This window comes from Balearica regulorum, chromosome 1 (assembly GCF_011004875.1).
Source record: "Balearica regulorum gibbericeps isolate bBalReg1 chromosome 1, bBalReg1.pri, whole genome shotgun sequence".
Taxonomy (NCBI): domain Eukaryota; kingdom Metazoa; phylum Chordata; class Aves; order Gruiformes; family Gruidae; genus Balearica; species Balearica regulorum.
In genome coordinates, this window is record NC_046184.1 from 130,318,557 (window position 1) to 130,341,920 (window position 23,364).

The 23,364-nt window shown below is 42.0% G+C and overlaps 2 protein-coding genes across 4 annotated transcripts in view; one reads left to right on the forward strand and one right to left on the reverse strand.

Annotated features, from left to right (window-relative positions):
- POLA1 (DNA polymerase alpha 1, catalytic subunit) overlaps positions 1 to 17,582 on the reverse strand; it is a 215,044-nt gene extending 197,462 nt beyond the window's left edge. The window contains exons 1-12 of one of the 3 annotated variants that reach the window (XM_075774829.1): positions 17,329 to 17,582; positions 15,537 to 15,661; positions 14,435 to 14,531; positions 13,862 to 13,942; positions 12,937 to 13,052; positions 12,619 to 12,681; positions 11,004 to 11,102; positions 8,928 to 9,123; positions 8,525 to 8,714; positions 7,478 to 7,653; positions 3,960 to 4,072; positions 3,382 to 3,498 (exon numbers count right to left, since the gene is read on the reverse strand). In XM_075774829.1, the coding sequence (XP_075630944.1) occupies positions 3,382 to 3,498; positions 3,960 to 4,072; positions 7,478 to 7,653; positions 8,525 to 8,714; positions 8,928 to 9,123; positions 11,004 to 11,102; positions 12,619 to 12,681; positions 12,937 to 13,052; positions 13,862 to 13,942; positions 14,435 to 14,531; positions 15,537 to 15,661; positions 17,329 to 17,359 (1,404 nt within the window). In that variant the 5' untranslated portion in view covers positions 17,360 to 17,582. The remainder of the gene's footprint in view (positions 1 to 3,381; positions 3,499 to 3,959; positions 4,073 to 7,477; positions 7,654 to 8,524; positions 8,715 to 8,927; positions 9,124 to 11,003; positions 11,103 to 12,618; positions 12,682 to 12,936; positions 13,053 to 13,861; positions 13,943 to 14,434; positions 14,532 to 15,536; positions 15,662 to 17,328) is intronic. The other 2 variants (XM_075774819.1, XM_075774839.1) reach the window with 2 other exon arrangements.
- A 3,080-nt stretch (positions 17,583 to 20,662) lies between these two features.
- PCYT1B (phosphate cytidylyltransferase 1B, choline) overlaps positions 20,663 to 23,364 on the forward strand; it is a 53,037-nt gene continuing 50,335 nt past the window's right edge. Inside the window, exon 1 of the mRNA XM_075774857.1 lies at positions 20,663 to 20,800. Coding sequence (XP_075630972.1) covers positions 20,729 to 20,800 — 72 coding nt within the window. The 5' untranslated portion in view covers positions 20,663 to 20,728. The remainder of the gene's footprint in view (positions 20,801 to 23,364) is intronic.

The window sequence follows — 23,364 nt, forward strand, 5'->3', positions numbered from 1 at the left end:
AATCCCCATACATAGCGACTAAGTTATAATCAAATACACAAGAGAAATAACACTGCTAAAACTGAAAAAAGCTAAATTTGCATCAGAATTTTGAGAGAGAAAATAAGCTAGAACAAAAAACAACAATAGTTTTACGAATTTCTAATGAAGTGTGCATTTTTCCTGAATGATGTAAATAATGCTACATGTTGATGAAAAGATGTCATTTCTTGCATGAATTTGCCATTTGAGAAACAGTGCTGGCATTTTCACTTTATCAACTTAAACTTTCTGAAGTACTCTAGCTTTGAATTCAGTGACCTCCTGAGGGTCTTTCCAACCTGAATTGCTGTATGAACTTAGTTTTTATTTTTCCCTCATTTACATATTGTTAAAATCCATTCTTCCTGCATTTTTACTTGCCATCCCGTTTTCCAATCAACTATTCAGGAACAAATCCTACAAAGTCAGAAGATTGCCAACCTGGGAAAAGTTAAAACTAATTCCACACCTCCTAGAAATTACAATGAAACCCAGCTTTAGATGACTAATAACATTACAGAGAAACTGTCCAAGCAGCCAGGGATCAGGTTAGGAAAGCCAAAGCCCTGATAGAAATTAATCTGGCCAGGGATGTTAAGGACAAGGAGAAAAGCTTCTACAGGTATGTCAGTGACAAGAGGAGGACGAGGGAAAATGTGGGTCCCCTCCAGAATGAAACGGGTGACCTGGTTACCCAGGATATGGAGAAGGCTGAGGTACTCAATGACTTCTTTGCCTCAGTCTTCACTGGCAAATGCTTGAGCCACACTGCCCAGGTCACAGAAGGCAGGGACTGGGAGAATGCAGAACCGCCCACTGCAGGAGAAGATCAGGTTCGAGAATATGTAAGGAACCTGAAGGCGCACAAGTCCATGGGACCTGATGAGTTGCATTCATGGGTCCTGAGGGAACTGGCAGATGAAGTGGCCAGGCCACTCGCCATCATATTTGAGAAGTCCTGGCAGTCCGGCGAAGTTCCCACTGACTGGAAGAGGGGGAACATAACCCCCATTTTTAAGAAGGGTAAAAAGGAAGACCCAGGGAACTACAGGCCAGTCAGTCTCGTCTCCGTGCCTGGCAAGATTATGGAGCAGACCCTCCTGGAGACTATGCTCAGGCACATGGAAAACAAGGAGGTGATTGGTGACAGCCAACACAGCTTCACTAAGGGCAAATCGTGCCTGACAAATTTGGTGGCCTTCTATGATGGGGTTACAGCGTCGGTGGATAAGGGAAGGGCCACTGACATCATCTACCTGGACTTGTGAAAGACATCTGACACTGTCCCACATGACATCCTTGTCTCTAAATTGGAGAGACATGGATTCGATGGATGGACCACCTGGTGGATAAGGAATTGGCTGGATGGTCGCACTCAAAGAGTTGTGGTCAACGGCTCAGTGTCCAAGTGGAGAACGGTGACGAGTGGCACCCCTCAGGGTCTGGCACTTTAACATCTTTGTCGGAGACATGGACAGCTGGATGGAGTGCACCCTCAGCAAGTTTGCCGACGACACCAAGCTGTGTGGTGTGGTGGACACGCTGGAGGGAAGGGATGCCATCCAGAGGGACCTTGACAGGCTGGAGAAGTAGGCCCGTGCGAACCGCGTGAAGTTCAACAAGGCCAAGTGCAAGGTCCTGCACGTGGGTCGGTGCAATCCCAAGCACGACTATAGGCTGGGTGAGGAATGGATTGAAAGCAGCCCCGAGGAGAAGGACTTGGGGGTGTTGGTTGATGAGAAGCTCAACATGAACCAGCAGCGTGCACTTGCAGCCCAGAAAGCCAACCATGTCCTGGGCTGCATCAAAAGAGGCGTGACCAGCAGGTCGAGGGAGGTGATCCTGCCCCTCTACTCCACTCTTGTGAGACTCCACCTGGAGTACTGCGTCCAGCTCTGGGGGCCCCAGTACAAGAGAGACATGGAGCTGTTGGAGAGAGTCCAGAGGAGGGCCATGAAGCTGATCAGAGGGCTTGGAGCACCTCTCCTGTGAGGACAGGCTGAGAGAGTTGGGATTGTTCAGCCTGGAGAAAACGAGGCTCCGGGGAGATCTAATTGTGGCTTACCAGTACCTGAAGGGGGCCTACAGGAAAGCTGGTGAGGGACTGTTGATCAGGGAGTGTAGTGACAGGACAAGGGGTAATGGGTTCAAGCTGAAGGAGGGTCGATTTAGATGAGATGTTAGAAAGAAATTCTTTACTGTTGGAGTGGTGAGGCACTGGAACAGGTTGCCCAGAGAGGCTGTGGATGCCCCATCCCTGGAAGTGTTCAAGGCCAGGTTGGATGAGGCTTTGAGTAACATGGTCTAGGGGAGGGTGTCCCTGCCTGCAGCAGCAGTGTTGGAACTAGATGATCTTTGAGGTCCCTTCCAACCCAAACCACTCTATGATTCTATGATCTTACCTCAAGAACAGAAAAGTTTCTGAGCACTTCACTCTGAACAAATCTTTTCCTCTAACTTACATGTTAGCCATCTTTGCCCGACACAAACTCCCTACCTCCCCCCGCCAAAAGACAAATGCTCTGTCTAAATGAACAAGAAAGCCTTCTCACACTAGCAAACTAATTCGGTCCAAATCTAGAACGCTATCAGCAATACCAGCTCTTTTCCTGAAGGGTTATTATGTTAAGTATTACAATACTGTATGTGCAAATTTTCCATTATGGCAACATTTTGCTTTTCCAGTGTTCTTTTAAGGATTTGTTAAGCAAACATAACACAGCAAAACAACACTGTAAGACTATTGCCCATAACTGTAAGCCCAGAACAGCTTAAGTTTCAAGACTGGATGACAGCGCTCACAACTTGCTACCTCCTGTATAAACGTACTATACAATCCATGCTCCAAACAGCACGCATTCTGAATAGATAAATCTGCAAGGGCGAGAAGGATGAAATGTGTCAAGAGATAAAGTGCAATACAACACCTGATCAAAAGCAAAGATAGTCTAATCCCTGTGCACTGCCCTATCTGCAGGACAACACAATCTTTCATTTTAAATTCTGACATCACGAGCTGATACCCAGGCTTTAGGTATCAGAACATCTACCTGTTCTGTATTCTCAAAAATAGCTCCGCAAGCAAGAAAGACAGTCTGATATTCAATCCAGTTTCAAAGAAGCTAATGAATGAGTATTTTCAAAAGCAGTATGTCTGAACTACTGGTGGAACAATCATATTGCAGATTTACTGTTCTTTTACAAGCAGGTGCACTTACACATACCAGGAGTGATACATTTGCACTTCAGCACAACACACCACCTCTCCACTCCCCCCACCCTGGACAGTGTTTTAACAGACTTCCTACCTTACGAACCAGAACAACAGAAAACGACCAAATAGGATGCTTGTAGACAAACCTTGGATTTGAACTTCATGATCTTATACTTCGGTGAAATGCAGTCATTAAATTCCTTGAAAACACTCATTATAGTTACCGGAGTCTCCGTCTCCTTGCCAGTGGATAGGTCAATTTCCTCAAAAACAGAAGTCAGGTTTACAAATTAACAAAAAATGTCTGCAGTCATGACCAATATGTTGTATTTTGCTTTGCTATTTTGAATTATGTATCTCTTCTTTAAGGGAATACTACAATGCAATCAGCCAAGAACCCCCAAATTAAAAAAATATTATTTGAAACAGAGTGTTTAAAAAGCACTAAGTTTTCTAATAATATTTGAAGACAACTTTATTTCCTAAGCAGCAAGCCTAAAGGTAACAATTTGTCTGCAATTTTAATTAGGGTTGGGGGGAAAGCAGCAACGCTCTACTCTGCGTCTCACATGCAATACACTGTGGATATGTTGTACTTAACTTTGCAACCTACATCAGACAACAGAGCGTCAACAGTTCCCATAAACACACTACTAGAACTCATAACCCGCCATAAGCAGAATGAAAGGTATTTACGTTTGACATGCTCAAAAGATATACTTACTGTTTCACGTGGCAGTAGATAAACAGTTCTCTCAATATTTTTCACTGTCACACAACAGCTGACATAGGTGTTTGCAGATTCAATCCAAACTTTCCCAAACAAAAATACCACACCTAAGGAAGAAAGGCAGAGCAAAGAATTCAATATGCAATTCTTTAAAATTAATTATTCTTAATGTTGCTTAAAGCAGCTTATTATGTATTCTTGCATAGAAACATAACCACTTCTGGTTTGGGTCCTTGAACAACAAATCTTTCCAATGTATCGGCACATTATAAATCATGTTAAATACCAGCTTTGCAAATGGATACCTGTATAGTTCTTCACGCTCCTATCTCCATCACTATAGTAACAACACCTTGATATGTGAAATTCAAAATGGCATCACACAGCCAGTCTCAGAATTCTGTTCTGATATTCCATTTCTGCCTACATTAGTTTGATAATTCATGGGGAGGGGGAGGAAGGAGAGAGAAGTCAGTGAAAGCTGAAGATAATCAGAATGCCTGTGCTGTCAATCACTCCTGAAACATGTGTCACATAGAATTTTTCATTCTCCAGCTAGACCAGTACAATTAAGCCATTTTTCCTACATTTCATTACCATGAGATCAAGACTCTACTACTAATAAAACCCATAGAAATACATTCTAAAGGTAACAACTAGAAGCTGATTGACTGTAAAAAGTTTTCAACTTACTATTTTTAACAAATGATGACACAGAAAGATGTATGACATCACAAGAAATCCTGGATGCTAAGACAGCAGTTGTAGCCAAGGTAGACATCCAGAAAGTCTATACACAACAGGACTAGTGCAACTGACTCCTTACTGTGGATCACGTCATTATTGTACACGCACATCTCTGAGCCACAGAGATTTAGCACAGAAATTAGCACAAAATGCTGCAAGCTGCTAATCAAGTGATGTTGAACTTTGAAATAACATGGAACAAGGCTAGCTTTCATGCACAGTTTGTAAATTACAAGTAAAATAAACTTCCAAGTACAACTCAAAAACCTGGCTTCACCTGAGCTCTCTTGTCTCAAATTCCAAATTATTTGGAATTTGATTACGTGAAAGTCCTGCTCCCCACAGCACGCTACTATTAATGGCATCAGAAATATCAGAGCTGAGACTGTCTCAGAAACAGTGTTTCACATAGGAAGATTTTGAAACCTGCATTCCTCCTTGGTCTGACAATGCAGAAACACGTCCTTGGTTAAGAGTTATAATTTATCTTTGCCACGCAATCTATCAGATGTAAAGGCACCTTTTGTACTCCATTAGATCACAGATAAATCAGTGAAGACGCACTAAGACGGATGACAGAGTTAGTGCGACAGGCTAAGAAAAATCATTTCTTGAGTGCTTGGAATAGATGTGAACAAGACTACTTTTGTCAAGGACAGAGAAGAGAATGCTGCAGTTTTGCAGATGATGAGAGCAAGGATACAAGTTTCAGCTACTCAAAGTATCTTAGAGATTTTAAATACAGAGGCAATCTTCAAGATTTAGACAGTTTGAATAAAAGGATCTAGAAAGAGCTCAAATTACAGATCTAAGTGACAGGGAAGATAAAGTTCTTGTCCCCAGTATTTTTTTTCCTTTTTTAAAGGGATAAAAAACCTCAGGTTTGTATCACACAGAAAGATGAAACTATGGGAGAGACCACAAAACAGGAGGTGGTTGCTTGAACAGCTGGCAATATTAAGAGCATGGAGAAGTTAACCTGTCAGAGGCATACATACAAGCAGGTGAAGTAGAAAGAAGGCTACATGAGCCAAAGACAGGGTAAGAGGTTGCCTGGATTGCAAAGACAAACTTCAATCAACTCTAGCATGGACAAATAAGTGGTCTTAATCCTCAGATTTCACAGAATCAGAGTAATTTAGGATGGAAGGAACCTTTGGAGGTCACCTAGTCCAACAATCACACACACATCACCCCACACATACACACAATGAAAGCAGGGCTAACTTCAAAGAGTTTTCAGAGATATCTCACGTGTAAAACCAAGAAATGAGAGAAGCGATATCAGGACCTATCCCCTGTAAGCCTGATTATGGAAAGAAGAAAGAAAGAAAAAAAAGGAGTAAAGCTTATAAAACACAAAGTCTGTGAAAAGAAAGAACACATTACCAACAAATCAAAAAGCAAGCGAAGTCAAAAGACAGGGAAAATGTCTTGCAGAGGGCAAAGAAAGGGCAATTTTTATTCGTTATTTCTTTAAAATGTTAATAGGATTACAATTCTCAAGTTCTCTGCCTAAGACAGTAAAGGGAGTTATGTAAAGTAAGCCTCCAAAAAATCATTAAGTTTGAAAGAGTCTTATGATTATGCTATAGTATTTACTCTTCAGGCAATGCATTTGACATCACAGCAAATGAGGCATAAACAAAGATCATGAACATGTTAAACAAAAAGCAATACCAAAATTTTCCCTTCTACACTACTAATTGAAAACAGGTGCAGCCTTTATTATTCAATCCTGAAAAAGTCATAATGAGAAAAGAACACTCCTTGCATGCGAGGAACAGAAATCCTTTCATAATTATGTTCCATTCAGCAACCACTGACTTAGAAGACAAAAAAGAAAGAAAAAGAACAATAGTGGGGTCTTTAAAAGTAGCAATTTTATATTAGAGCCATTGATTTCATCAAGATATCTATGATTATTACCACTCCCATCACTAAGCTGTTCAGCCCAGCACAGTCTCATATTTAAGTTTGGCATCCCAACTCATAACAAGAGGTGTAACAGAGAAACATGTCTGACTCAATGCTTACAGCATCAACCCAAAAAACCTTCAACAACATATGGAAGAACCTTCTGGTAAACCTATGTGAAGCACAACTTAGAAATCCAACATCCTAAAGCTGCTGATGAAATGAGAGGATGGATGGGAAGTGCTTAGAACAGATGTGAACATGACTTTTGTCAGGGCTGAGATCTGAATGCTGCAGTTTTGAAGACTATGAGAGCCAGGATTGACACTTCAAGTGCACAAAGTATCTTAGGGAAAGGGATCTAAACAGAACATACATTTTTCAGGCCACCTTTCTCCCTTGATAGGCAAACCTTTCTTTCATATAAAATCATGCAACTGCTACTGTACAGCCTTTCTAATAATCCACCAGAATTTTAAGTTACTTTTCCAGAAAGAAGAAAGCACGCTCAATTGTTGCACCACTGAGTAAGAAGTTAACAATACCAGCTTATTCCTGGAGCACACAGGGTTTTAAGAAGGCCAATGCATCACTAATATTAAGAATTGCTAGTAGCTCCCTTTGTACCTCCCTACTATTATAATTAATAGACCAAGAGACAACATCCTTACATTGTGCAGGCACAGCGCCCTGCACTGAGGACAGAGGTGCGGAAAAACAGGAGATCAATGTACAAGTTACAGAGCACAGAGAGACAGGGTATCTAGACATAATTTAGGCAAGTCTGAAAATCCCAGTTACATAAAAATAATCAGAATGGCATTTTCTGCCTTTAACTGAATAATTACCTGGCTGACTGTACTGATCTTCGTAAGCATCCAGCCAATAAAATCTTAAAACTTGATCATCATTTTCCCCATTCACAAGCGGAAGGAGATTGGGGTCCAGCTGAACTTCTGCCACTACTAGATCAGCTTCGTCCTCATCAATTCCATCCCAACACGAGATATCTGGGAGCGAACTTCTGCAGGTTTTGCAGAAGAAGAAAGAAACAAGAAGTAAAATTCTGCCTTTGCTATAACCACCACCGCTTCACTTTTTTTCAGCCCTATATTCTCAAGCCTTTTGTTGCTCTTTCCACTACTAACAGACGGGTTTCCTCAGATTTCTTCTGAAATGAAGGATGGAGTGACAAAGAGAGAAACCCACATACAAGTACAATTCTCAGTACACAATGCACAGGCTTTAAAAGTCATTCACCTGGTATTTCAGCCTTGGTCATTCAAGCCTTCACATAACAAATATATCCATCTGTACAAGTTGCTCAGTAGGAACAGATTATTTCAACAAAACTACCTTTTCAGTCATTAAAGATTTAAGTCTTTTTAATCATTCAAATATTTTACAGTTTAAAGTTATGGAAAGATATGATTCAAGATTCTTCCACACAATAGAAAGAAATGGGGGAACCCCACCTTTTTTCCTATTTCCTAAGACATGGCTGGTCACCATGTGAAATTACTTTTAGTGACAATACTTTTAACTACAACTACCGTTATGAAATACTTCCACAGTCGCTTAAAATAAGCATCGTTAGCCATTCCTCAATTTTGGTTATTGGCATCAAAATTCATTGTTTAACACTCACATTGAGTCATCTCAGTGTACTGAAATACATGTTATGCTGTCATGTGCTAAATCCAAGAACATAAAGTATTTTTCAATTGAGTAGCTATTACTACATTCAACATTACCATTTTTAATGTCACTAGGAAAAAAAAACATTGCATAGCATTATCATCATTCTGTCTGTATCATCCCACTGGCAAAGACAAATATGAAGATATATCTAAGCCTTACTGGTGGAAGAAAAAAAAAAAAAAAAAGACTCTTACAAGACAGATGTCTCTTTCTTCTCTGATCCCAGCTGCTCTGTCTCTTTCTTTTCAATTTCCTTGTGTCTCTTCAAGCTTTCAGCTGTCTCAGGTACAGCTTCCACATCCTCTGCTTCCATAGGTTCATCAAAGTCCTCCTCATCAAAATCCATCATTCCCTGATCATCATCTGGAAGTGTTGCACATAGAACTAAAGGATTGAGTCATTACAATCACACACTGTATGCTACAGCAGTATGCAGATAGCATACTATATGCATGAACATAATACAGAGTATTAATATACAAACAAAACATCGCATTTAAGCTAAGCATCTAACTAGTATAAACTAAGAAGTGTTTTAACACTAAAATGCCATTTTTAAAGAGCTTCCAGAACTGGGTTTTGATTTCTCTTTGATACCTTCAATAGCTTTCTCTTCTATTGTCTTCACTATTCCCCCATTTTCTGTAGCTTTTTGCACATGCTTGGTATCCTCATTTTCAGAGACTATGACAGATTTTGCTGTGTAATTCGGATGTTTAGGATGAAATGAAGATGGAGGAAGAGCTTCCTTTCTGAGATGAGGAGGAGCTTTCTTTGATATAGGGGTGATTACCTGAAAGACATTTTAGCCACAAGTTGAAAAAATTCTCTTAAGAGCAAAAAAAGGAGGGAAAAAAAAAAATCTAGCACTCACTATTTGCAGAACTAGTAACCAGGGCTAGAGGAAAAGCTCCACATATTTTGCAGCATGATAGCTAAAACTCCTCAAAAGTAAACTTTGAATTCTACAGTATCATTTCTGCTGCAATGTGTTTCTATTGTAATTTTTACAAGCAGTTTATAACAGGCCATGGTTGACATTTAATGACGTTTGGGGTTACTTGCACTATTTTTCCCACATAGTGCTACTCCATTCCTAAATTAAAAACTGTGTGTCAACTGAATATGTGATAATGTATATCAGGCAGGGACAGAGCCTGGAACAACTGGGGAAGGCCAATATGGCAGTTTACACCTGTTCATAGCCGTAATGAGTTCAAGATGTCTACCGGATACCATGGGTCCACAGAACAGAGCGCTCCTCCACTGGATTTCTTCGTGCTACAGACATGACAGGGAGAGTGAGGAAAACAAAGAAACCCCATTTCAGCACACTCTTGCAAGCCTAAACTCTGAGGCAATAAGCACAGAGTTTGTTTTTCAGACAGGATACCACTATGGCACTACAGAACCTCTGCTTATGGAAGATGTGTATGAAGTGGCCTCCACCATGACCAACAACAGGTCTCTGCATCCACTGGCCCTTAATCTGCAGCAAGGTCCAAAACCTTTCTCTTTGGGGAAAGCTGTTATTTACAGACATGGAATATAGAGTTGCAGTCATTTCTAGGGTTTTAATCTCAGTACAGCTATTTCTGCTGTGGGCAACGCCAGTCTTAGCCCTTCACGCACCTTAAATAGAAAGCAAACATTACTTCATCTACCTTCACAATTTTTCGCTAGCTCAGCCAAATGAATTTATTCATACTTATATTTCTGCTCGTCTTGAAAGTAGAAAGCATCACTGCCATCTTGCTTTTTATGCCCACTTATTTTCTAAGGCTGCACTCTTCGTTCTCTTCATCTGTTTCATCATCTAAAATCTCCAATTCCTCCTCCTACGACCACAGAAGGTATCATCTGAACAGCCTATCTCAGAATTAATTTCCTTCTCAATGTTTCCTACTAAGTGACCACTGTTTTGCACCACAAAGACCCTCTCTTACTTTATCTCCCCGTTTTTTTCTTTTTCAATTATTTCCAGGCTCCAACACAACTGTTGAAATGAGTGCCACTGTTGACTATTTTCAGCATAAGAGCTGATGTCACTATTACACAAGGCTTCACAAATCAGCTTTATCTACTCTACTCCATTTGCCCTTTACACACTCTTACCAAATATCTCATTGTATTTCCAGTTATAAAGTCCTTCTCATTTACCAGAACTCTTAACAAAATGCTAGCCTTCCACCCTTAGCAGCCTGTCCCTCCTTTCACTCCAAAATATTCCACTAGGGTAAACTTCTATCCATAGCTTCAATTTTCCATTTGCTTTCCATTTCTGCAGAAAGTTAGTTTCTTATCCTATACTCTTTTTTCTGCTTATTTCACTTTCCATCATCCTTTCCTTGCCATAGGGTCTTTTCTGCTCTTAAGAAATAAGAGACAAAGCAGCTCACCTTCATGTGATGCACCTAATATTATAAAAAGTTTTGCCTGTCAAATGTAACAGCTACATACTACTACTACACTAAAGATACAGAAAGAGTTCTATTCTGTTTATGTATTAACATGGAAGGGAAAGACGAAAAATGCCTCAAGTTACACAGTAACATTGCTAAGGAAGCTAATGAGAAAAGTAATTTCTAGAAGGTGAAATAAAAGACAACAGTATTCAAATCAACCAAAATACAGATTAATACTTATTAATGAGAACTTTTTTGATTTATTTACCTTAGGAGTTTGAGACTGCACAGAGAAGGGATTCAGTGGTACTCCAGCAGATCTTTTCCTTTTCAGCATTATAATTGGTGGTGGACTTATCTGAACAGTCTAAATATTGAAAGAAAAGAGAAAGCAACAAAATGAAGAAGTGTTGTTTCATGTTTTCTTTTGCCTTGGTTAGTAACGTTTTCCAAAGAGAAAGAAGGCCACCGGTATTTCCCATTTGCCAGGAAAACACACCTCCTAATATACAACTCAGCTACAGAAAAAGAAGTCATCTGAGCAATCAGCCCATGAAGACAGACACTAGAATTTTTTTGGTAGACAGTTTGAGAGATAAACTGTCATGAATAAGTGAAATACTTTTCAAACAGTGGCCATTTCAGTAGCTAACTGTGTCTTCAAGGTACAAGTATCAGAATAACTGGTGGGATGTTCTTCCTGCCTGCTGAAACAGTAGTACTGAGCACACATGCCTTAAAGGCGGAAGTGTTCCTTCAGCACTGTCACACTAGAGAAAAACCCATTTTAATTTATTTACATGTACAGATATTTTATACTCATCCTTATCAACAGCTAATAACAAAAGAAATTTTAGAGAACAACAAAGCCAAAAAAACCAATAGCTAACTACTATTTAAGTAAATAGAAGCCATAGTGTAATTATTAACATTATTTCCCCTAATCAATGCTCCACAAAATGTGACAGCATTAAAATGCATTTGCTTAATGATTTGATGGGTTTTGATAGCCTAAGACATTATAACTCTCAATCAGATGTCATAGGGAGGAGTAAAATAGTAAGCACACAAAACCAAGAGAACAACTTTACATTGGAACATCTACACCCGTCTCACTGCTCTGTAAAAACACATTATGCTTATTATGACACAACATATTTCACTATCTCACCACTACAGTGGTTTCATGTTTTACATGTGAGTAATCCTTTCAGTTTTAAGAAATCCTGCTAAGGGGCATTAACTCATTGAAAAGTCCTTAATGACAACAGCCTCATGTGAGACAGTCCAACCCTGCTATGGCAGCCATCCTGCACTCCTAACTCAGAGGAAGTGTTAATCTGGTTCTCTGTAGCAAATTGTGGAAAGCAGGAGGAGGCAGACACAAGTTCAGGCTACGTCATCTGCTGAGATAGTCCTCCCTCAGCTTCTCTCCTGAACCCAAACACGCCAGAGTCCTCCCTCAGCTTCTCTCCTGAACCCAAACAAGCCAGATGGAAACGTCCTACAGTATGTTGGCTGGACCGTGGTAATATACATCCATGGTATACACGATTCAGATGCAGATAAGTCCTGTTTTACTCCAAGCTGACTAAAACCTAGAAGGCTGCATCAGCACAGGCTCTACATCACATTAACATAAACCAGCTCTAATCAGGAGATAGTAGTTTTGGCTTATCGAACCAATACAGTCATGCAACTGCTGCATGGTGGAGATGACAGGCAGACTGCATACATACGTGGAATACACCAAGTAGATGTGCTATGGAAGAAATCAATCTTAGATGGTATAGTTTTAGGAAGAACTATTTTCTTGATGTGTTCCACGGCAAGAAAAATGAATGCACTAAGGTGTTTCAAGCAGTTTTTATTAATATACTCACTTCAGCATTAAGATCTTGAAGAATATCCCCTAGTAAATCATCCTTTGACAGGTCCACAATTTTCTGTAAGATAACACATTAGCCAAACAGTTCTTAGTTATACGTGCAAATGCAATCAGGAGACAGAAGCAAAGGACTAAAGGGTTTCTACAAAACACATACAACATTTTCAGGAATGCCCCCTACACAACAGATTGTAATAGGAGTTTATGTCTTGCTACACACAAGAAAATTAAATGAGCCCTTGCTTTATTCTACTCCCACTGAAACACTGCAAATAGGTTAGAAAACTTTAAATTCAAAAATGTAAAAACTTACATCTGTGTTTTTCTTCCCAGCATTGGCCATAAACATAGACTTAATTGTCTTTGGCTTTGACACCACAGATTTTTTCACGTTCTTTTTACCAGCCATAGATGTTTTGCCACCTTTTCCTACAAAAAACATAAAATTGTGAATTCTGCATCAGAAAAGCTCAATGTTTAAGGGTCCAGATATTAGCAGGAATAGATAGCTGTGGTAGTCTACTTCTTTCTTTCTTCCACTTTTACACTGCTGGCTGAAATGAAGCCTAAGCATCTTTCATTTGCTGTCAGGTTTCTAACAGCTGTCATGTGCACACACCAGGAAAAAAAAAAAAGAAAAGCAAAACCCCATCAGCACCCTATCTTTCGTAGTCACATCAGAGATGCTCTTTGCATACTCAGGTTCATACTACAGAAAAGGACCAAGATACTTTACATGGAAGCATGTCCAAAAAAAACCTGCGAGTGTCCATGAGTTTGGCACTAGGCTTGGATTCTCAACATCAAACTCAATTTCTCAGTTTACCACCCACTTCATAAAAGTTGGCAAAATCATTTGACCCCAGATCCTTAAAAGCATACAAGTATTTTAGTGACAAGAGAGACTACGCATACTTTAGACACTGGCTTTGGAAACCAAGCTCATCGCTAGATGCATTTGTTCTAGCAATGAATGTATATCCCACAGAAGACTGTAAGCAAAATTGCCCAGTAGTGCTGAAGTGGTTAGCAGTGATTTGACCTCAGTTTGTGGACCTCTATCTTCTGCATCACGGAGGCTAAACAAAATCCACAGTTACCAGGCATAGAACTACAGAGCTTCAAGTCACATGTCATTTGACCATATTCACTACAATACTAATGCCAAAAAGCTGCCTGTTTTAGATACCTTTTAAAAGCCACTGGAAGACTTCCTGGAGCAGTCATGGTCAACCTACCTTTCTTATTTGAACCAAGAGCATCATCATCCAGATCTTCATCAAAGATTTCTCTTCCATCTTCTATATAACCTACCCCATCTGTAGAAAAACAAATTGTTAAAAATTTACGTTTTAAATTCTGTCTTCTGATATTTTAAAATATATTCATAATCCAAAGTTTTACATATTTAAATACTTCTTCCCATTTAATACAGAGCAAAAGTTATAAATGCAAAAGTGCTAAAAACTATAGCACTCAGCTGTATAATTTATTAGACTAAATATATTATTACGTATTTAATTAGAAATTATCAATTACAGTACTTCTTTTCAAAGTTCTATCACTGATAACTGGAAATAAAATTTCAAAAACAGTTCTTAATGGAAAAATATTTTCATTACCATCCTAACACACTACTATGAGAAAAATGCAAAAAATTCATTTCCATATAAAAGCTTATCTTTTTCTTGTCTCCTAAAACAATTTGTAAGAGTACTAACTATAACTTACCTCAAATCATGCACATTAGGAAGTCTAACTGAGTTATAATAATATTACCAAAATAACTCTCCAAATGAATGTGAACTTACCATCATCGACAATCCAGTCATCATCCTGACGTTCTCGGACCATCTTGGAGTATTCGTCTTCATCTATTTCATCATAAACACCTGTGAACTCTTCAACCTACAGTTAAGGTATGGGAACTGTTAATCCTCAGTATACCATTACTGATTAATATAGGTCATCAGTAAGAACATAAAAGTTCCCAAGAAATGCACAGTTTCCTACACTGTTACATTGTTCATAACTAGTAAGCACACTTATTCGTTCAATTTAAGATTCTTTTTTGGCAGTGACAAAAGACACAGTATATTGAAACTCAAAATCTGCTGAAGCACTGGGAGAGATTTCATTTGAAACTGACTTGCTTTATGGCTCATTTCACATGACACCACCCCCACTCCCCCCACCCCCAAAAAAACACCAAAAAAATAAAAATCCTAGCAATTGAGACTTCTAACCTTTGGCTCTCGTCTCAAACCCCAAGATGAGTTCAATGAAAAGGAAGGTGATTTGATGTTCCCAAGCATAATCTGAAAATGCCCTTTTGTGCCTCAATTTGCATGTTAATGATCTACACACTTCAGGCTTTAGATTTATCCACCTCAACGTGGAAGTCACTTCCTGTTGGCATTACAATTAATTGGACAGCATCAATGTTACACTGCCAGACTTCAGTTCTACCAGTTAAATACTTACGTTTTGTCTTTTTCTGGAAGCACAGCATATCAATATTAATACTTTTCAGTCATGTAAAGCTTTGAAATTCATTTAAAGTTTAAAATCATTTGAAGTTAAAAAAAAAAGTACTTCCCATCATAACATTAATTACAGAATTAAATTTTAAAAGTTGGTCCTTCCCTGTGGGATAGTTATCAAGCAATATCAAGCATGTTTGACTTGCAGTTAATAAAACTGTTCTAGTTTTGAAACCAGGAAGAAACAAATAAATGATACTAGAAAGCAGCAAAACAATTGCAGTTACATTCTGAAAAACATACACTGTTAAAAAACAAAAGCTGATCTGAAAGGCAGATTTTGTTTCCCGTAACTTTTAGGTATGTAAAAACGGTAGTTAAGCATCTCAGCTCACGTTCACTTTTTATTACAAAGATGAGGAATTTTCACCTCGTATTTTATTTTTTCACCAGCTTTGGCTTTTTTCAGACGTTCCAGTGCTTCTTGCTGGCCTCTTCTAGACTTCTTCTCACGTCTAGAACGTGATGCTGCAAAACTTCCAGATTCATGCATAGCTGCAATTAATTAAAAACAAGAGAAATAAGTCTAGTAATGAGCTGCTGTTACCTTTGGTACTTAGTGTTCAGTGATGTATTAATAGATGGCTGCAGTTTTGCTTAAAATGAACATAGAAACCTCCTTGGCTAAAAGCACACAGATGGCTCTTGATAAGCCGACTCTGGAATTATACTGAAGGCATGGTCTCAGACAGAGATCAGACTTCGTGCCAGTTCACACTCAACAAGAAGCTACCACCTAGATTTCCAAAGCACCTCTCAAATCCCATCAACCCTTATCTGAAAAGGATCCCCCCACTCTTTCCTTGGGAATTTCCAGCTCCTTTTATTTTGCATGTCTCCATGACAACTCAGGAACAGACTTGGAAAAGGCCTATATTGCTACAAAGCAGTAATGTGTTTTTTTAGGCAGTTTCACAAGGTTTAAGAGTGCGGCTAGATCGAGACAAACTAGTAATCTGTTGACAGCAGAAGACTGCCACCCCATTGGCTTGTACACTTTCTTCTGTTTGCAACGCTCTTCCCAGCAAGGTGCTCCCCGCTTCTCTTGACCTTTTTCCTCTGTTTGGTTTTGTTTTGGTTTTTTTTTTTTTTTTTTTTGAGGGGAACACATTTATCTGACCGCAGAGAATGAATGGTCCCAAGCCAACTTATGAAAGCAGACAACTAGCCCAGTAACAAGACTGCAGGTTTTGTGTGACAAGCTGAATCCCGCAGCTGCAGTCGGAGACGACCCAGGGCTGCATAAGCAGCCAGGCCAGGCCCAGCCAGGCAGAGGAGAAGGCTAGTCCCTTTCTGGTGACAGCAGGAGGCCAAACTGTTGGTAGAGATGCACCTTGGCAGCGTGGCTGAAGCAAATAAGTAAGGATTTGTATTGTTACAGGCTGGAATGCACTGAAAAGGAGCATTCACACTGACCGGTACCACATGTGGAAGAACTGCAAAGATGTAACACTTTAGGTGTATTTATACAAGATTTGCTGACAATCGTTTGATTTTACTGTAAGCAAGCGCCTAAGGCAAGGCGCTCCTCCCGAGACAAACGCATTTCCACCCCCGGCTGAGACCACCCGCGCCGGTGAAATGCCGGCGCGTCCCCCAGCTGTGAGCGCCCGAGCCGGCGGCCCGTGAGGCGGAGGTAAGCCCACACACAGCCCTTCCGCCCGGGATAACCCGGCCTCACCGCTGTGCGGAAACCAGCGCCGGCGCGGGGCAGCGGTGCGGGGCCCGCCAGAAACCGCCCCTCCCGGTATAACACCCCACCACCACCCCCCGCTCGGGCAGCGCAGCTACCGCCCCGCCAAGTCACCCCAAGGCCGGGGGAACGTGGGACGCAGCGGGCTCCAGCCCCCCTGTGCCGCCGCTCAGCCCCGGCCCCCCCGTAGGCGATGGGCCCTCTCGGAGCGCTGCCCCCCACCCACCCGCCCCCCGCTCGCCGCGCACGCGCCCTCCCGCGCCCGCGCGGGCACCCGGTGCGCGCGCTCTCCTCCCTCCCTCCCTCCCTCCCTCCCTTCACCCCACCTCCCCGAGCGCCGCTGCCCTGTTGCCCCCCCCCGCCTAAAAACCGAAACGACGGCAGCCACCGCCCCGCCGCGGAGGGGGACGCTGCCGCCCCAGGCGCCCGCACGCCCCGTCCCCCCGAGCGAGCGCCCCGCGGGCCTCACCGTCCCGGCTCTGAGTCCCGCTCTCGGCCATGGCGCCCGCGCGCCCCGCTCGCGCCAAGGCTCCCGAAAGTGGCGCGAGACGGGAGCCCCGCGAGCCGCCGCCGGGGCGGCAGCCAATCAGCAGGCGCGGCGGCGGCTCCGGCCGCCCTGCGCGGGGGCGGGTCCGGCGTCGCCGCCCGGGGCGGGGTATGAGCCGCGGCCGCCGGTGGGGCGGAGGGAAGCGCGGGTGGTCGGGGGGAAGAGGCCTCCGTCCACCTCCCTCCTCAGGGCCCAGCGCGGGAAGGAAGCCCCGAGCCAGGCGGAGCCACTTCCTGGGCGAGGCCTGTGCCGCCTCCGCCGGCGTGTGTCGGCCTGGGCTCCGTCCGAGGCCTGGGCTGGCGCCTCCGGTCGCAGCGGGAGCCCTTTCCAAGACGTTGCGCGTAGATGCGCTCGTTAATTCGTCCCAAGGGTTCCGAGTAAGAGTGGCTGCAGGTCAGAGCCATCCAGTGAGTTGCGTCTGAGGGATTTCCAGCAGGGCTCCCACCTGCTGCAAGGGCGTAGGGGCCCATAAACCGTAGTGGTATGGTGCCTTCCTTGGGGCAAAATAGCGTAAGTGCACGCTCCTGAATTGGGAGAAGGTGGTGGTTGGTTTCAGCCGTTTCAAAACTGGAGCCAAGCTGTAGCGTAAGGGTCAGGGACCGCCTGCAACAGCATTGTTAGCGGGTCAGTAGCTGCTGAGAGAAATGGAGATTTCTCGTGCAGTTTTAAACAATATTTATAGGAGGGTGATCATGGCAGACTAAGAATAACATCCATAATAGCCATGGGTTTCTTCTCATGTATTTAGAGTAGGTACCGTTATCCTCTGTTATGAGTTTCAGGAACTGTTTCAGTAAATTACTTCCTAGTCTCTTCAGAGACAGGTAGTGGTCAGCCAGCTTAGTGACAAAATAGATAACAAAGTGGATGCCTTCCTATTTCCCAAATCCCTTTACCTTTTTTCCCCTTCCTTGCTAGACATAAAATAGATCCAGACTGCATTTCTTAAGAGGCAAGTGCACAGAGGGTTCATAGAAAAGACCTGTTAGCTTTTGCCTTGCATACACCTGATTCGGGGGGCGGACCAAAGGTGGGGTATGTTCTGCTCATCTTGATCCAGCAGCAAAGCAGCAATGCCTTCACCCACATGAGTCAAGAGTATTATACACCAGCCTTCAGCTGAGGAGCAAGAGCTGTGTCTGGAAAAGGATGTATTTCAGTCTCAAGTATATTTGGAAATGTTTCTAAAAGCATCAGTTAAGACAACTGGAGCTTTACAAGTACTGTCCTCTAAAATGGCTTAGATCTGCTTAGAACCGTGCTCTTTTTTCAGGTGTCATCAGTGTTGGCCAGTCACTACCCAAAGAACTTACCACCTTCATTTGCAGAATTTTCTGGAGAAGCCTTTGCTGCTCATGAAAATATGTGGGCACTGACTCCAGCTTCTTGCAAAGGCAGGTAGTACCAACGCTTCAGAGCCGTTTGAGAGCGAATAGGACTCTGTCCTTAGGGCTGATATGCTGTTCCAGGAGTGTTAGCTAGTAGTATATGGCCTGATTATAGTATTTTCAGCTATCTAGAAGAGAATTTTTATGGTTCTGGGACTGAAAATTATTTTCCTTCTCCACAAGGACACCTTTGCATTGACAAGAGAAAAATAATAAAATAAAAAAAAAACAACCCCACAGTGATCCTTCTAACTTATCTATCCATTTGCTAGTACAACACTGCCTCTCACTGCTGGACCTAGCCTTAGATGGAAGCAGAAGAACCGCTCTAATCACCTGTAGCAGCTCCCTGGTGCCAAAAGAGACCAGTCTGCTCCCCCAGCCACCCCAACAGCCAGAATGCCTGTTCCCAGGTACTCGAGAGAATAAGACCACCCCTCTCAGCAGTAGCTAGTTATTACATCAGCTTGGCTGTAGCAAACCCACATCCCTGGAAACACTGACAGCCATCAGAAGTGTCATGGTTTAACCCCAGCCAGTAATAAAGCAGCAGCAGCCACTCGCTCACCCCTCCCTCCCTAAGGGGATAGGGAGGAGAATGGAAAAAAACCTCGTCGGTTGAGATACAGACAGTTTAATAGGATAACAAAGGAAGAAAATTATAACAATAATAGTAGTAACAATAATAACAATCACAATAACAACAACAATCATCATCATCATCATAATACAAGTGATGCACAAATGCAATTGCTCACCACATGCAGAAGGAAAAAAACAACCTAATGCCCTGTCTGTTTCCAAGCAGCAAATCAGCTGCCAGAGTAGCTTTGCCAGTTATATCTGGAGCATGACACTCTGTGATAGGGAATGTCCCTCTGGCCAGCCTGGGCCAGCTGTCCTGGCTGTGCTCTCCCAGCTTCTGCTGCACCTGGCAGGGCGTGAGAAGCTGAAAAGTCCTTGACTGAGTGTAGACACTACAACTACCCAGCAACAACTAAAAACATCAGTGTGTTATCAACATTGTTCTCACACTAGATGCAAAACACAGCACTAGGTTGGCTACTAGAAAGAAAATTAACTCTATCTCAGCTGAACCCAGGACAGGAAGAATGCTTGTGTGACCTACAGATGGCCTTTCATGTGTGTATCCACTGTTTGTTTGGGTTTGTTCTGTTTTTAAACACATGCAGAAAACAAGATCACATCACTGAGCATGATGTGGGGTTCAAATTCAGAAGCTACTCAATTTTTTAAGCTACAATAGAGAAACGTTTATAGAATAACAAAGTCACAAAATTGTTCAGTTTGAATAAAGTGATACTGCATTTCACATATACCTAGCTTTCACATGCTTTGGAATTTTGAATTGACTGGATTTTAATGGTTTTGATTAAAATAATACACAAACAGTTGCATGTTTGCAATTCAGGTGATGCCATGATTTGAGCCGGTACACAGTGATACAGTTAATTAACCAAACTGAAGTTGTTGCCATAGCTCCACTGTGGGACAGCGCAGATCAAACAAAAGTCTTTTTCATGAATGCTAGTTCAATCCTGACATTCATCTCTGGCCGTAACAAGAATGCATCTGTTTCCTGCAGCACAGCATAACAAGCATATTTAAATACTGCAGGGGAAAAAAAAAAAGTGTGTGTGGGGAGGGAGGCGGAAGATGTGCTTTGCTTTGGAAAAAAAATAACCCAGCAAGATTTGGGACTTCCTCTACTAAATGGCTTTATCACAGCAGAGTACTTTGAGCTGATCTTTAACCTCCCTTGGGACAGTGATAGAACAACAACTTGGCATGACCTTTGCTCAGTTGTATTTAAGTACAAGAAGTGGGAATTCTGCTGTGCAGTTCAGAGCCACCCAAGGTTCTCTCAAGGAAAGTGTGACAGCTACGGAGAAAAGGGCAAGAGAGGCACCGTAATGAAGATGCTAGGCAGCAAAAAACGCAGTACAGAAGAGGAAGCTCAAGAAACTCCCAGATTTCAACGAAAGGTGACAAAGATGTATTTTCTGTGTTGTTTTCTTAGAGCTATAATTTAAATACATAACTTATGAGTAGAAAATATTGTAAACTCATTGCAAGAGCTCCAAGATAATATAAACAGTAGTACATACTAACATAGGAAAGTAGAAATGGGGTATAGTATCAAACCTAGCTTAAAAGGACAAAATTATTACAGTATTGAGGATTATTCTTGTCTTCCTTTCTATGTCTAGGGCATACATGATCTGTCTCAGACAGTAGGACAAAAAGTTAAAGCTCTCAGATTCAGACATTGCGTGTTTAGCTTATGGTTGGTAATATTTTGATGATGGAAAAAAAATCTGTTGAAACTGAGGTGGCATAAAAATCAGAACGTGAGTAAACCATGAATTATAGTGAGGTAGCAAATTCACCTGTGCTATGTCTAACTCAAAATGCCTAAACATTATTATATCATTGTTAAGTACAGACTGTCTTTGTGGAGAATTGCGTGTGTGTGCATGCTAGAGCTCAGGATATAAGTGTATATGCTCTATGTGTATGTTTCCTACAAATATGGAGTATTTAATTCTCTTACTTTTAATAGAATCATGGAATCATTTAGGTTGGAAAAGACCTTTAAGATTATTGAGTCCAATCATAAACCTAGCACTGCCAAGTCCAACCACCTAAGTCCCTAAGCACCACGTCTAAACGTCTTTTAAATACCTCCAGGGATGGTGACTCAACCACTTCCCTGGGCAGCCTCTTCCAATGCCTGACAACCCTTTTGATGAAGAAATTTTTCCTAATACCCAATTTAAACCTTCCCTGGTGCAACTTGAGGCCATTTCCTCTTGTTCTATGGCTTGTTACTTGGGAGAAGAGACCAACCCCCACCTGGCTACAACCTCCTTTCAGGTAGTTGTAGAGACCAATAAGGTCTCCCCTCAGCCTCCTTCTCTCCAGACTAAACAACCCCAGTTCCCTCAGCTGCTCCTCATAAGACTTCTGCTCTGGACCCTTCACCAGCTTCGCTCCCCTTCTCTGGACACGCTCCAGCACCTCAATGTCCTTCTTGTAGTCAGGGTCCCAAAACTGAACACAGCACTCAAGATGCGGTCTCACCAATGCCAAGTGCAGGGAGACGATCACTTCCCTAGTCCTGCTGGCCACACTATGTCTGATACAAGCCAGGATGCTGTTGGCCTTCTTGGCCACCTGGGCACACTGCTGGCTCATATTCAACTGGCTGTCAAGCAATACCCCCAGGTCCTTTTCTTGCCGGGCAGCTTTCCAGCCACTCTTCCGCAGCCTGTGGTTTTGTCTGGGGTTGTTGTAACCCAAGTGCAAGACCCAGCACTCAGCCTTGCTGAACCTCATACAGTTGGCCTGGGCCCATCGATCCAGCTTGTGCAGATTCCTCTATAGACCCTTCCTACCCTCAAGCAGATCAACACTACCACCCAACTTGGTGTCATCTGCAAACTGACTGCACTCAATCTCCTCATCCAGATCATTGATAAAGATATTAAAGAGAACTGGCCGCAGTACCAAGCCCTGAGGAACACCACTTGTGACCGGCCACCAACTGGATTTAACTCCATTCCCCACAACTCTTTGGGCCTGGCCATCCAGCCAGTTTTTTACCCAGCAAAGTGTACACCCATCCAAGCCGTGAGCAGCCAGTTTCTCCAGGAGAATGCTGTGGGAAACAATGTCAAAGGCTTTACTAAAGTCCGGGTAGATAACATCCACAGCCTTTCCCTCATCCACTAAACAGGTCACCTTGTTGTAGAGGGAGATCAAGTTGGTCAAGCAGGACCCATGGGGTGACTGGGCCTGATCACCTGGTTGTCCTGTACATACCACATGATCTTTACATTGGTCTGAATTAATTCATGTTATCAGTCAATTAACAAAGTTTTTACATCTCATATGATCCAGCTCTGACTACTTCATTTCAGCAGCTGCTTACTAAACTACACTATTCATGTGACATTTCAACATGAATTACTTAACTGTATGGGGGGACTAAACTCCTACAGGAGCACAGATTACAGAAATTAAAAATGAAAAATCTCAAATTATTACTTACCAAGAGGTCTTTGTTTTCAAAACTCTTTGCAGGTAGTTAATTGATAGAAATATGAAGAAATAGATGCTTCTCTGTTTCTTTATCAGTAAAGACAATAATGCAAAGTTTATGTTCAAAGGGTAGGTTCCTTGCTTACCAGGCCTGTAAATACCTTTTGTTCACTGCACAGCTCTTTTTAATTTCCTGCCTGAGTTACATGCTATCATCAGGATGAAGAGAATAAAGTCACTATTAGGATGTTAAGGCTTTGAAATGGAAACAGGAAATAGAAACTAGGACAGCACATTAATTTCCATTCTGGCAGAAAAAAGGGTCTATGGAATGAACATCCAGAGATACTTTTTAAAAAAAGCCAAACACAAAACCAAACACATTAAACTCTGATTGTGGTTAAATTATAGCAAATCCTAGTAACTCGACCAGAACTGGTGGAGTTACACTAACCAGAACAGAGAGCAGAATCTCATCACCTGCTTGCCTAATACAATATACCTA